Raw genomic sequence first — 15,705 nt, forward strand, 5'->3', positions numbered from 1 at the left:
AATAGTAGGTGTAGTAGTGGTAGTAGTAATAGTAGTAGTAGTAGTAATAATAGTAGTTGTAGTAGTATTAGTAGTAGTAGTAGAACCAATAAAGTTATTATTGTTTATTATTAGCTATTAAGCGACATAAAGTGACTAAAAGCATCTGAGGAATTAACTTTAGAATTTTAGAAGAATTTTTAAATGAACATGCATAATATCCTGCTGCCCAATCCAAACACATACTTGGTTATGCTAACCTACATTTAAATACTCTTGTGTGTTTATGAGAACATTTCACATAAACATCCCCTTCTTACTGTATTGTATTTTCAGAAACAGTGGGGTTTTTTTTTTTTAAATAATGCATTCTTGACATTTCTCACTATGGTATGAAAGTAATTTTAGTTATACGGTGAATTTACCAAACAAATCTGAGTAAAAATGTTGATGTTCCTGGCTGTTTAGAGATCAAATCAATTTTTGTGTGTAATGTGTATGTCTCTGTGTACCTGATATAGTAAGTGTGATCTCCTGGTTACTATTGGCCAGTGTGTTGGTATTAGCATTATGAGTGTGTGTGTCAGTCTGTGTGTGGGGGAGCGTGTGCGCATGTGAGTTGCTGATAGTGAGTGTGATCTCCGGTGCTCCTGAACTGCCGTTCCCCACCAGTGCCGGTGCTCCGACCACCTGAGCCAACTGCTCTGAGCCTACACACACACACACACACACACACACACACACACACACACACACACACACACACACACACACACACACACACACACACACACACCATTCAACTGGTTAACTGGTTTAATAGATTCATGACACATAGTGTGGACCCTATATTAGACTTCATTGTGTGTGGGTGTGAGTGTGAGAGAGAGAGAGAGAGAGAGAGAGAGACCTGTGTGTTCCTGCTCTGTGAGGTTGCCGATGGCAACGCTGGGGTTCTGGATCACAACGTTAGTGTGTCCTGTAGCATCACTGGCCAGCAGGTGTGCGTTGGTGTGGGACGACAGGGTGGAGTCGATACTTAACACACCGGTCTGTAGAGTCTGCTGCAGGATACTAGGGTCAATCTGCGCACACACAAACACACACACACACACACACAAACACACAGTTACACAGAGAACACACATTCTTTTGCTCTGCTGTGGTTTAAAACTTCTGCCAACGTTCCAACGTACAAAACTCTGCTTATAATTGCTTTAGTTATTGTGCGTTACCTGCAGTGTGATGTTGTTGATGTTGGATGGGTCGATGCCGGATATCTGGACGTTGGGACAAAGCAGACCTGTTGGTGCGAGCTGCAGCTGAATCCCCTCTAATGTGGCCAAACCTTCTGTTAGAGACACTGTCAGGTCACCATTCGCTACACACACACACACACACACAGATCCCTTTTAGTCCACAAGTAATTTGACAAAGGGAGAAAAAACATTCATCCATTTTGCTGATATGAGGTCTTTACTGAATTAATTTATCTGCTCTGTGCACAAACAAAATTACAATTGGATGGAAAGGCGGGATGAAGTTCTGTAGAGAGCACGGGGACGGCTTCTACTGCAGCATAGAGCTTCGGCTAGGATAATTTCATTCAACAGTGGTACTTCAAATAAAGAAAAATATCTAAATGCAAGCTGAAAACTACTTGGCAAAGTGCTGAGGCCTTATAAAGAAGAAAGGTTCGATTTTAATTTAAGATTGTTCAGCCAACAGAAAGGAGCTGCACACGAACTGAATTTATATGCGCAGCAGACGTATTCAGAATTTATGGTGCGTATATTCCGAGACCGTGTTTGTAATGGGTTGATAAAGTTAGCATAAAGTCAATATTTACATGAGGGAATTTTGTCGTATTCAGTGTCGGGTTATACACACAATCGTATTGATTTTCCGGGTGCACCGTTCAGAATATTAAAATGATTTATTCAAACAAGCTAATCACCTTTAAACACAAGCAATTGCCTTTAAATCGGAAGAAAAAAATATATCAGGGGGTAGAAAATACTGACTTCAAAAGGTCAATATATCAGGTGTCAAATGTAATACAATGGACCATAAATTTAAATTTTTTAAATAAATAAAGACCAATATGATGCTCTGTGAAAGTGTAAATGGCTTGCATTCATGTAGACATCTAATAGGAGACAATATATTGCTTCGTGAATTGTATCAGTAATATTTAATCACAACAAATTTGTTTTAGTTTAACTATATGGCTTCCACCTTTCCATCCATTATTTGGCAGCTTATAAAATAGCACTTGATGCAGCAAAGCCTGTTATTTTGCATTTTATTTTTAATTTTATAGTGTGCCAAAAGTTCATAGTGCAAACAACATAATGAAGCCTGAGGATATGTATGAAGGTTATGAATTAAGGCCCATAGACAGGTTGTATACATAATACTGGCTTGAACTGGGGCATTATTATTATTTTTTAAAATTACCTTTATTTGATTATTCGGATCAATTTTGGTGAATTGAGTGAATGATTGGATGAACGATTCTGATACAAAATAAACCTCTATTTTCAAAATGCTACGATATTAAATACAAAGGCTAAAAATATATGACCGAACTCCTTGTGCAGTGCAGATAAAACAAGAACCATAGCAAAAAAAAAAAGAAAAAGAAAAAGAATAAAGAAAAAAACCACCTCACAGGAGCAAAACAACAGATCTTGTGCCCTACTGTTCCTGGTGCGGAGCCTCATATTGATTATTAGGTGGTGTGCTGCTTCTCCCCCCCCCCCCCCCCTTCCCCCTTCCCCCTTCCCTCTTTTCTAGCACAGTGAGCATACAGACCCTGTTTAAACTTGGTTTTGTAGATCATTTAAATGAGAGAGTCGCTTAAGCTGCCACGATGGAACTGTACACCTATTAGAATCTTAACGCTCTTACTGTGATCTTCCTCTGGTACATATTCGAGTCTGGATTAGAATGAAAGAGAAATTACAAGGGGACGCATCTCTTACACTACAAAAGTGCCTTGAAGTATCATTAATTACGTTTGTACAATGACAGACTTTTAAAATGTCATTGCATCAATCCCCTCTGGTATTCCAGCCCCCTGCCTTGATATGTCCCCTTACTAGGCAATACGAACTGTGTGAAGAGCGCAGTACACCAATTAGCTGTGTGAGGCAAAGTACCAGGCTGCTTAGATCTCCAAGGGATTTGGCTGCCACAGCATGTTAATTATCAGTTTAATTTCGACACATAGCACAGCCAAATACTGTATTGTAGCTACGGTAAATTAAACATTGTTTTGGCATTTGACTGCTATTGATTTTTAAACTCTTTCATCTTTAATACTGCTTTCTACATTTTGTAGTGTTACAACTGAAACGGACAGAACTAGGGTTATATTTCATAAACGTACATAAAATAGCCTGTAATAATGAAGACAGTTTGCCAAATGATGTACAAATGAAAAATGATTTACAAAATACAAAATATGAGAGAGGTGAATAATTATGCAAGGCACAGTAGATGCAGTGTACACATATGCAGATTACCTGACATGGTAGCTGGAAGGATAGTCTGTCCCACGATGCCTTGCTGCAGCAAGTTTGGGTCGTACTGTCCTGTCAGGACTGGGCTGCTGTGGATGTAGATGTTCGGGTCAGCACCCGTACTATGCAGGAGGCCCACAGGAGGCAGTGATTCGGCAGCGGTGGGCGGAGCCTGCTGCCCCGGTGTATTCTGGGCAATGACATTGCCTTGAGCGGTGTGCCTGGACTTCCTGCTCTCAGGGCCGTGCCTCAGGTGGCACAGCATGTGTGTTTTGCGATGTCCGGACGTGCGGAAACGCTGATCGCAGTACGGACATTTGAAGGGTTTGGAGCCGGTGTGCAGGCGCATGTGCACCTTCAGACTACCTTTAGTGGAAAACGCCGTGCTGCACATGTGGCACGTAAACAGCTTCTGACCTGCACACACACACACACACAACAATAAACGACCAAACAAATTCACCTACAGCACCTTTCACACACATATCCTAATAATAATTTGAGTCTCGAGTGTAGGGAATAGGGAACATTTGGAACACATTTCAAGAATCTAAAACAACAGAAACCAATTGTATACCTGCAACATAAGCCTGAACACTGACCACAAAAAAAAACAAAAAAAAAACACAATAAACTGCCAGCAAAAAAGTAGCACTGCACTGGAAATAAGACATTTTTATAACTTCACTTAGGCTACAAGTTTTGTTCAGGCTAAAACTTAAGGCCTAAGTCTAAAAGGTTTGGATTTGCTTATATATGTAAAGTGATGACTCGCTGACGCCTTGTCTTCTCACCCACCTGAGTGTGTCTTGATGTGGCAGTCCAGTGTGGATTTCACTGTGAAACTCTTCCCACAGTCATCACACTTATACGGCTTCTCTCCGGTGTGAATCCTGACATGTCTGTAGAAACGCAGTGATGTCAGACTGGTGTATGAGCCAGTACAAGCGAGATAATGGCTGTTGAATTGTGATACCGGCTAGTATTTCTAATAATGGGGCACATTGTTGGGTTGTCTCTTATATATTGTATACCAGTTATCACCACAAGTTGAATTAACAGTGATGGGCTAGTTTAGTGTGTGTGTGTGTGTGTGTGTGTGTGTGTGTGTGTGTGTGTGTGTGTGTGTGTGTGTACCTAACAAGGTCGCTGGGCTTTTTGAAGCTTTTTGGGCAATACTGGCAGCAGTTGGGGAACTTGGGCTCAAGCTCCAGCGTGCTCTTATCCTTGATCTCACTGATGCGATCTCTCTCTGCAGCAGACTGGATCAGGACCTTCTCAGAAACCGAGGCGTCATTACCCGGGTCACTCTGAGCCAGCTCGGCTGTCTGCTCCTCTGAAAACGTGATGATGCCCGACCTGATCCTCTTCGCCAGCGAGGGGTCCCCATCATCAACTTCCACTATCCCTTCATCTCCATCCAGAACTGTGGCGAGGACATAGGAGATCACTAAACCATCAGGTCTAATCAGCAGCCTCTGATGTTAGATGTAGATCCCTCGTCACACTATACTGTGAAACTCAAAGGGCCTGTTCAGATCCGATATCAACATCCGTGATATTAACGATTAACAATTCATCTTGATAGACTGTTTATGATCGCATTTCAACAGGGAAGCGTTTCCAAATCAGCCCATAGCAATCTGAAGTCAATTTTAAACTCGATTAGACCCTTGCTTTCTTAAGATTTTTTCAGATTAAAGGGTGAAATCTTCTGAAACACGAGCTGGCATATCAGCGACGGAATAAAACCTGCACACACAATAGATTCTTAATGATTATACACCGTTTTTCTCTAGTTTATCTTTCTTTTCATCAGTGTTTGCATTCGTTTTCGACTCCTTTCTTTCATTTTTTCTGTTTAAGCAGAAAGTGCAAATCTATGTTGACGTACACAATTGGAAGTCTGTATGGAGGGCAACTTATTCGAATGATATAGACTCCGCTGTAATCGTCTCATCGGACAGCTTATCAATCAGCGCTGACAAACTAATTAATACATGTGCACCATGATCTACAGAACTGTGCTGACCTTTCAGGCACATGCAAAGAAAATGCTGTAGAACAAAATGATGCCTTCAAAATAATGAAATTAAAGGTTCCTACATTAAAAAAAATAAAATACCGTAAAGAGCAGTAAACATTAGTAAATGGAACAAAGTCAATATTTGGTGTGGCAAAATTTAAAAAAAAAAATAAAATAGGAGTCTCCGGTACAATGTGTGAAATTTGATAAGGGAATAAGCCGTAAGTTTTATTGAGCATCTTGCAGAACCAGACTCAGTTCTTCTGGAGACTTTTCTTTTCGTCTGAAAAGTGGTCTTGTACCACTTAATACACTGCTTTCTTTAATGACATACAAACATTTTCCTGTAAGGTTTAATTTTGTGCAGGAAAACTAACGTTTGTGAAACTAAAATGTTTTTTTTTTTTAATCGACTTGATTATGTAGAAGTCATAAAATTTTTTTAAAAAATAAATCTATACCAAAGTTTGTTCTAAAATAAATAGGTAGTGTCACGATCTCGCCAACAGATGGCGCTGCGGCGATGACGTGCACAGTCTGCTGGAGAGCGTGTACACATGGACACTAAGACTTTGTTTACAATGGACATGTGGACTTGTTTTGGTTCCTGTTCTGTCCCCACCCGGTTCAGTTATTGTCGGCGATGCGAGGGTGTGTTTTGAAGGGTTACCAGCTGTCAGCAATTAAGGTAATTGTGACTGGTTATTTAAACCCCTCGCATTGCTGCGCACGACGGGCAGTATTAGCGTAGAGTAATGACGGATTAAAGGAAAGTCGGAATGTATAATGGTGCCAGGCGGTAATGTGTCCATGCTCTGTCTAGTTTCCTGTTCCTAGTTTCATGCTCTAGTTAAAAGTGTGTTCATGCCATAGTTAGAAGAGTGTTCATGTCATAGTTAGAGTGTTTCATGCCATAGTTAAATGAGTGTTCATGCCATAGTTAAATGAGTGTTCATGCCATAGTTAAATGAGTGTTCATGCCATAGTCAAATGAGTGTTCATGCCATAGTTAAATGAGTGTTTCATGCCATAGTTAAATGAGTGTTTCATACCATAGTTAAATGGGTGTTCATGCCATAGTTAAATGAGTGTTTCCTGCCATAGTTAAATGAGTGTTTATGCCATAGTAAACGAGTGTTTATGCCATAGTAAACGAGTGTTTCCTGCTTTAGTTAAACAAGTGTTTCAGGCTAGAGTTAAACGAGTGTTTATGCCATAGTAAATGAGCATTTCCTGCCTTAGTTAAACGTGTGTTTCATGCTTAAGTGTAAATAAAGACTTTACTCCTGCGCTTACTTCCTGCTTGAGTCCTGTTTCATAACAGGGAACTTAAAACTTTTGCACAGTACTGTATCACACTATCAGTCAGATAGGAAAAGTGAAGGCTCATTTAAAAAAAAAAAAATAAAAAAATGTATTATAACGTTCTCTAAAGGTTCTTAAATGATTTTGTCTAACGAACCACATTTGTCGTTTATCAACACATCACACCCCAAGCGTGTCTGAAAGCTTCTAATTTATTTTACAAAATGAGTAGATCAGTAACAGGCTAAGAGTAACAAATTGGAGACAGAGATAATGAGATAATATTCCTTGTTATTGTTTTACAATAACGTCACACCCCGGCACTGCTGAAATCTCGCATCTGATAAGTCAGAAAGTTGATATTAATGCGCTTGTCCTAATATATTATTGCTTCCATAGTAACTAATTCACAAGGACTCCACATAAACAGCTTTTTAAAAACATGTATGGTGAAGTTTTCTTTAAGGAGATGTTTTTGGAAGGAGTCTTCGGTCTCACCGTTTTTGGTCATGGCTGTTTGTTTACGTTTAAGTATTTAGGATGGAGGACTTTGCCCAAACAGCATTTATTATCTTACTTATTACTTAATGTAAATGATAACAGGAACTTGTTTCATGGACATTTCACAAAATGAAATTCACAAAAACCCCCCCGGTTCTTAATGTATCGTATTGCCTCCTCAAGCCTCAGTGAATGTTTCCACCTTTTGTAATAGTCATGTACGAGTCCCTCAGTTGTCCTCAGTGTGAAAACATGGATCTCTGTTGGAAAGGGGGTCAAATATTCAGAAGATTCTGGAAAAGCAAATAATGTGCAGGACCTGGAGGATTTTTCTGAAGAGCAGTGGGCAGTTTAACTGCTCAGGACAAACAAGGGACTCGTGAAGAACTATCACAAAACATAAAAACAGTCGTTAGAAGGAATTAAACAATTTTAGAAGGCATTAAACCATTAAGGAAGTGCTGTTATTGCAAAATAGCCTGTAGGGTGCTAACAGTAACTCATGTTGAGTACTTTCCGATAAAATCACACCCAGTCATATTTTCTTCCTTACATAAAACATCTCAATGGGACTCTTTCATGTTTATTATGCTGAGGCTTATGTACAGTATTACAGCTTCTTGTTTCTGATGCTTAACGCTAATTGTTATTATTAATAATAATAATAATAATAATAATAATAATAATAATATTGCTGTTCATGCTGTACCTCTGGGCCCGACAGCATGAAAGAGCTTCATGTGTTTGCGGCGTAGCAGGTGCGTGCGGAAACTCTGTTCACAAAGGGTACATCGAAACGGCTTCGTGTTAAGGTGGATGATCATGTGACGATTCAAGCTGCCGTTAGTGGTGAAGGAGGCGTCACACACGTTACATTTAAACGCCTTCACGCCTGCAGAGAGACACACATGCAGAAAGACAGACTTGATCTTGTTGACCAAAAACACATAGCCTCCCAAATCTCTTGTGCATGCTAAATATTAATACATCCCGATCGTAGCTGATTGGCAGCATGCCTAAGTGTGGATTACCTGTGTGCGTGTTCAGGTGTGATTTGAGAACGCCGGTGGAGACGAAGTTCCGCCCACACAGGTTGCAGCCATATGGCTTCTCGCCAGTGTGTGAGCGAATGTGCTGCTTCAGGTGACTCGACTTCTTAAAGCCTTTATCACAAACATTGCACCTGTACAGAACACACACACACATACATGTATATATACACACATGTATGTATGTATGTATGTATGTATGTATGTATGTATGTGTGTATATATATATATATATATATATATATATACACACACACACACACACACACACACACACACACACACACATACACACACAATACCATCTATCATCTATCTTTCTATACAGTGAATTTAATTCACGCCCGTATGGGAAGGTTTTGTGAATATAGCTTACCTGTAAGCCCTCTTGCTGTTCTCCTCCTCATCCTCGTCATCCTGATAATCCGTCCGATTTGAATCCTGTAGCAAAACCGTCGTCTACACACACACACACACACACACACACACACACACACACACACAAGTAGTCTCATGTATGATCCCATTTTAATAAAGAGTATGGTGGAATTCATGAAAGTTCGATGCTAAGTGTAATTACAGTGTAATTATTGTCATATGGAGGCTTTTCTTCATCTAAGAGAAATGTTCCTATTAGTTCCTGTCTCATTTCCACACTATCTATCCACATCAAAAGATTTAACAGCTACATCTTAGCTAGACAGTGTTCTCACGGCTTTAGCCACACACACACACACACACACACACACACACACACACACACACACACACACACACACACACACACACACACACACACACACACACACACACACATCAATTTAAATGCAAAATCAAAAACCAATGCAATCATTTAAGAGAAGAAAATACAACACTACATTAGTACTAGAAGTCGACCAATTTGGGATGTCTCCATTTTTATTTGTTATTTGGAGTGTTACTTTTTGGTTCCGTTTGGACGTATATCTTTTAATTACTTAATATTAATATTTATTAATAGTTAATACATATTAATATTTATACTCTACTGATCAAAAGTTTAAACACACTCAATCTTTATATTTATTTTTTTCCCCACATTTTAGAATAATAATAAAGTAATCAAAACTCTGGGAATTATGGGACTATGGGAATTATGTTGTGATAAAAAATCCAAAATAATTTAATATTTTAGCATCTTCAAAGTAGACCTCCTTTTCGCCTAGAATTTCCAGAAATGTATTCTTGGCAGTTTCTCAACCGATTTCTTGAAGAATTCACACCGACGCGCCACACTTATCGGCTGCTTTTCGGAATATTTCGCTCCGAGTCATCCGTTTAAAACGTTTTTGTTTTTTTTTTGTAAATAAAATGTTAGTTTTCTAATGAAAGAAAAGAATACGTAGGCACGATTATATTTTTGTCTACGACACCGATTTCAAACATTTAAATCACACACCTTCAAATCAAAAGGTTGTTAAACTCATGAGAAACATTTCAGTCACATGTCCACAAACTTTTGACTGGTAGTGCATATTTATTTCATTTTTAAAAGTACTGTACATTTTCATGGTACAGTCGGAACTGTTTATTTTTGTAATAAAGTTCAGCAATATTTTATTTTGAGTGTTATGTTTTCAGTATGTAATCAGTTGATCAATTGGTTATAGGCAGGTAGGTACACCCGACTTAGTTATCGGTATCGGTAAAACCAACTATCGGTCGACCTCTAATTGGTATTACATTACCATAGTATGACTCCTAAAGACTTGCTGTGCCAACTGTTGATCACTGAGTCCTGGGCATTTTTTGCGGAAGAGGAAAGATTAGGGACAGAACTTGCCATACTGAACACCGTTGACCCACTTCTTCACCAGTTTTTAAAAACCTGCATTAAGCTAATGAGCAATTCATAACTGTGTATATGTGTGTACCTCTGTGGTGTGCACATTCAGTAAGCTCTGCGTGTAGGTGGAGTTCAGTGCCTGTGACTCCAGCGTGCTCGAATCCTGCAGCTGTTGCACCGAGGAAAGAGTGGGATGCTGGGCATACCCTTCGGAGATGGAGAAACCTGCATACACACGTCAACTCTCAACACTACGTCCTCTGATGAAGATGATGAAAATCTCAATGTGTACGACAAGTAAACAAGAGAGGATGGACAGCCAAAGAGAACACAAAAAAAAGGAAAGTGTGAAGGGACATGGTGAAGTGTGAACAGGACATGGGAGGGTGTGAGAGACCTTGTGTCAGTGCAGGTTGGTCATATGAAGGTTGTTGGAGGGTCTGTGTCCCATACTGGCTGATGTGCTGCGCGTTCACAAATGACTCTGTGAGGGGACGAGAGAAAGAGAGAGAGAGAGAGAGCGACAGAGAGACAGACAGAGTGTACAGGATGCTACTGGACACACACAAACCTCAGAAATCACACACAAAGTGCTTTTGCATCAAAATGGAGCTGTGCCTTCTGTGTGTACAAGTTTATTATAATAGGTGTGTGTGTGTGTGTGTGTGTGTGAGTGACTCACCTGCGTCCTGTACCATAGGTGCTTCTAGCGCCACTGTCTGGTTTCCGCTCACCACTTGCAGCATGGCCTGAGGCCCCGCCCCCATAATGGAACTGGATGTGCCCAATCCTGTTGCTCCTACCTGCAGGTCATGAGTTACTGTGTTAGCCCCACCCATTGGGTCCTCTAATGCACTGGTTCCACCCATTGGGACTTCCACAGTATTGGCCCCACCCATTGGATCTTCCAGAGGCGGGGCTTCAGATGAGCCCTGCTGCTGTCGAAGTTGCTGAGCCAATTCATACCTGCACACAGGTAACAACAGGTGCTAAAGTCAGAACCAAAATCAGTAAGCCATAAATTACAGCTCCAAAAGCTTAATCGGAAAACTCCTCAAGTATAAACAATTAACTCTTAAATTATAATCCCACAAAATGACTCAACCTTAAACCTATACCTTAACCCTAGTCTGAAATGTCATTCCATTTTGAATCTTCCTTGTATCAGTATTATAAACCCTATCCCAGAGCTCCAGTTTTAAACCCTAAACCATAATCTCTAAACTCCCACCTACAATCAATCATTTTAAACCCTAACCCTCAATCTAGACTTTTATACCCAACTTCTAATCTCTAAATTAATACTTTACCCCTAATTTAGAACACTAAACCTGTACATTTATATTATTAAACTCTAAACTCTAATATCTAAATCAATCCCTAATCTCTAAATTAATCCCTTACCCCAATCAATCTAGAACTTTAAACACCAAACCGTTAATCTTTATTTTTAAACCCTACCCCATAATCTCTAAAATAATTCCTGACCCCTTATCTCTAAATTAATTGTTTACTCATAATCTCTATCTTTAAACCCTAATTCCTAATCTCTACACTAATTCCTAACCCCTAATCTCCAAATTAATCCTTCCCCTAATCTCTACATTAATCCCTTACCACAAAGTAAAATATTAAACCCTAAACTGTCATCTCTATCTTTAAGTCCTAATCCATAAATTAATTGCTAACCCCTAATATATAAATTACTCCCTAATCTCTAAATAAATCCCCAATCAAGAATTTAAACCCTAACCCAAACTCTCGATCTTTAAACCCTAATCCCTAAACAAATTCCTACTTCCTAATCTCTAAATTAATCCTTTAATCCTAAACTCTAACCTGTAATCTCTATCTTTAAACCCTAATACCCAACATCTAAATTAATCCCCAATCCCTAATCTCTAAATTAAGCCCTAAACTCTAATCTCACCTGTGCGTCTTCATGTGCTTTCTGCAATTGGGGGAAGATTTGAAGGTTTTCTGGCAGTAAGGGCACATGTAGGGTCGGAGGTCGCTGTGCGTCGTCATGTGGCGTCTCAGGCTGCCATTGGTGGTGAAGGTGGTGTCACAGAGCAGGCACTTATACGCCTTCAAGCCCGAGTGTGTGCGGATGTGAGCCTTCAACACGCCTGACGACGCGAAACCCTTACTGCACTGCACACACTTATACGGCCGCTCACCTGTGTGCGACCTGAAGAAACACGCATACATGCACAAACCAGTGATCACTTACACCTTAGTGTGCTTACATAAATGCTTAAAACGTATCGCTCCCATGAGTGGTATCCAAGGTGTATGCTGAGAGGCTAATCCTAGGGATATGGAGCACTTCCTTGACAAAAATTTGACATTTCTACTTTGAGATGTGGTTCTGCCTTCCCGTCACATGTAACGGATATTATCCGAGTATGGCGGTCATCTTTATTTTCTCTCAATATGTGTAACTGAAGTGACTGTGTAGAAAGCATGAGTTATAGAATGATGCTGCACTTTATTTTGTTTCATCAAAGTTTCCACATGATTGCGTATATTTGATTCGGAAAAGATCCGTCATCCGTGCATGCTAATGCTGATTAATCAACCAAGCAAAACTGTTCTAGCGCCAGCCTCGCCGTGTGAAGAGCAGCAGGTGGCGAGCTCCAGAGTGAGAAGCATACACTATAGTTAGAGTGCACTAGTTAGTGCTTTATGTTTAAAAAAACAAATGAAATTTTGTTTGCAAGTCAATAAGGTGTAGGGTTTTTTTTTTTCTTTCTCTTGTTGTTGACCTGTCAGCAGGTCATGAATCTTATCAGCAGGTCATGCTGTTATTAAGATTTTTTAAATACACTACGTAATATCGAGGATGTAAAGGACTAAAAACTAATATATATATATATATATATATATATATATATATATATATATATATATATATATATATATATATATATATATATATATATATATATATATATTACTGAATGTCAACAGGATTTTTTATTTATTTATGTTGTTACCTGACGTGCTGTTTGAGGTGGCTCGACTTCTTGTACGCTTTGTTGCAGAAAGTGCACTTGTACGGCCGCTCGTTCTCCACGATGTCCAGATACTGCTGAAGTGCGGCACGTGAGTTCTGATTCTGCAGCAGACCTACAGTCAGAGAATACACACACACACACACACACACACACACACACACACACACACACACACACACACACACACACACACACACACACACTTAACTGGAGTAGCTCTATTTTTCATTTCTTTGGTGCCACCATGGCAACCCAAAAAGTCACAAACATTAATTTTGACCAGTCGAGTTAACCTCATTAGTGCTGTGAAGAGGAGGAGGTCATGACAGCAATACCCAGTGACACAGAACTCCATATCCCAAATTAGGTGGTGTAATATCTTGACATGCTACTCAGTACATTATGTAACCCCTAGTGGGTAATTCTGGTGTGCAGGGAGTTTTTTCAGGCAAACAGAACTCAATTATTTTAGTTTCTGGAGGATTCCTAGTGCATCACTGATCTCCAGACAGTTTTCCTAGTGCATCACTGATCTCCAGACAGTTTTCCTAGTGCATCACTGATCTCCAGACAGTTTTCCTAGTGCATCACTGATCTCCAGACAGTTTTCCTAGTGCATCACTGATCTCCAGGCAGTTTTCCTAGTGCATCACTGATCTCCAGAGTGCATCACTGATCTCCAGACAGTTTTCCTAGTGCATCACTGATCTCCAGGCAGTTTTCCTAGTGCATCACGGCTCTCCAGGCAGTTTTCCTAGTGCATCACTGATCTCCAGAGTGCATCACTGATCTCCAGACAGTTTTCCTAGTGCATCACGGCTCTCCAGGCAGTTTTCCTAGTGCATCACTGATCTCCAGGCAGTTTTCCTAGTGCATCACGGCTCTCCAGGCAGTTTTCCTAGTGCATCACTGATCTCCAGACAGTTTTCCTAGTGTATCACTGATCTCCAGAGTGTATCACTGATCTCCAGGCAGTTTTCCTAGTGCATCACTGATCTCCAGACAGTTTTCCTATTGTCTCACAGCAACTAGGACAGTTTTCCTAGTGCATCACAGCTCTCCAGACGGTTTTCCTAGTGCATCACTGATCTCGAGACAGTTTAACTAGTGCATCACATCTACTGGGACATAATGTTCCTGTGTGTCTTTGTGCGTGTGTGTATATGCGTATATGTTTACCCAGGTCAGAGATGAGGATGGGCTCCTGCAGCTGTATATCTGGAAGCGGCAGGTTGTGTTTGGAGACATGCGCTCGGTTTGGTTTGCGTGGGAATTTGTGCTTTTTCTGCTGCAGATTTTTGAAGTGCGAGGCGATGTGCGTCTTCCTGTGACCCGAAGTCCGGAAGATCTTGTCACAGTGCGGACATGGGAACGGCCGCACACCTGCAGGAACACACACACACACACACACACACACACACGTGTCTTACGCTGAACTCAAGTTTAGTGAGGTGACATACAGTAAGTGCCTACACCATTAATCACTACTTCAATCATACAACACAATCAGTGGGTTTCAGGCTGTTCTAGTTAAGTGCATATGTGGAAAGAACTAAGTAATTATGAAGTGCCCAGGAAAGTCAGACAGATAATAACTTCAGGATCATTATGCTATTACATTATGCTATTAGTCACTTCACTCTAGGCTACAAGCCCCAAGACTTACAAGCGATAACGTATTAGATCAAGTGAATTCATATAAATTTGCTTTGCAGCTGCCACTTCTGTCTGAGCTGCTGTTACAGAAAATTAAACAGCTATACACCAGAAATAATAAAGCGCAAAAGCAATGACAAGCTGAGAATTTTTTCAATTTACACTCAGCAAGACACACAAGTGTATGTGGTATCACAGCATGGGCTAGTAAGCAGATTCACATTCAGAGGAACAAAATGCTTCAATTCACTTTCTGAATCTGTGCATGTTTGATACTGATTGATCTGTTCGTGTGTGTATATGCTCTCATGCTGACTGCAACGCTGCTGGAGGTGTGTGTGTGCGTGTGTGAGGGCGGGCACGTGTGTCTCACTCACCGGTGTGCAGCCTCATATGCACCTTCATGCTGCCAGAGGTGGAGAAGCTCTTCCTGCAGTGTGTACACTGGAAGGCCTTGATGCCGGAGTGTGTTTTGGTGTGTGCGGTGAGCGTGCTCTTCACAGCGAACGCTCTGAAACACTGCGCGCACTTGTACGGCTTCTCGTGCGTGTGTATGCGGATGTGACGCACCAGATCGCTCGGCTTCTTAAACTCCTTACAGCAGTATGGGCAACCGTGCCAGCGCACTCCACACTCCTCCCTGATAGTGCCTGAAAACACACACACACACACACACACACACACACACACACACACACATCAATATATAAATACACAGACAATATTAGTCCATCAATCAATCAGTCAGTCAATCAGTCAATCAATGTCAGGCAATCAGTCAATTAATCAGTCAGTCATTCAATCAGTCAGTCAATCA

The 15,705-nt window shown here is 40.5% G+C and overlaps 1 protein-coding gene across 3 annotated transcripts in view; it reads right to left on the minus strand.

Annotated features, from left to right (window-relative positions):
- LOC108280829 (zinc finger protein 236) overlaps window positions 1-15,705 on the minus strand; it is a 33,978-nt gene that overhangs the window by 7,254 nt on the left and 11,019 nt on the right. For all 3 annotated transcript variants that reach the window (XM_017496264.3, XM_017496262.3, XM_017496265.3), the window contains exons 10-25: window positions 15,266-15,538; window positions 14,412-14,615; window positions 13,212-13,344; window positions 12,143-12,403; window positions 10,895-11,178; window positions 10,610-10,696; window positions 10,301-10,437; window positions 8,764-8,846; window positions 8,370-8,521; window positions 8,048-8,230; window positions 4,644-4,932; window positions 4,305-4,408; window positions 3,510-3,923; window positions 1,215-1,360; window positions 890-1,064; window positions 492-689 (exon numbers count right to left, since the gene is read on the minus strand). In XM_017496264.3, coding sequence (XP_017351753.1) covers window positions 492-689; window positions 890-1,064; window positions 1,215-1,360; window positions 3,510-3,923; window positions 4,305-4,408; window positions 4,644-4,932; window positions 8,048-8,230; window positions 8,370-8,521; window positions 8,764-8,846; window positions 10,301-10,437; window positions 10,610-10,696; window positions 10,895-11,178; window positions 12,143-12,403; window positions 13,212-13,344; window positions 14,412-14,615; window positions 15,266-15,538 — 3,123 coding nt within the window. The remainder of the gene's footprint in view (window positions 1-491; window positions 690-889; window positions 1,065-1,214; window positions 1,361-3,509; window positions 3,924-4,304; window positions 4,409-4,643; window positions 4,933-8,047; window positions 8,231-8,369; window positions 8,522-8,763; window positions 8,847-10,300; window positions 10,438-10,609; window positions 10,697-10,894; window positions 11,179-12,142; window positions 12,404-13,211; window positions 13,345-14,411; window positions 14,616-15,265; window positions 15,539-15,705) is intronic.

Source organism: Ictalurus punctatus, chromosome 20 (assembly GCF_001660625.3).
Source record: "Ictalurus punctatus breed USDA103 chromosome 20, Coco_2.0, whole genome shotgun sequence".
Lineage (NCBI taxonomy): Eukaryota > Metazoa > Chordata > Actinopteri > Siluriformes > Ictaluridae > Ictalurus > Ictalurus punctatus.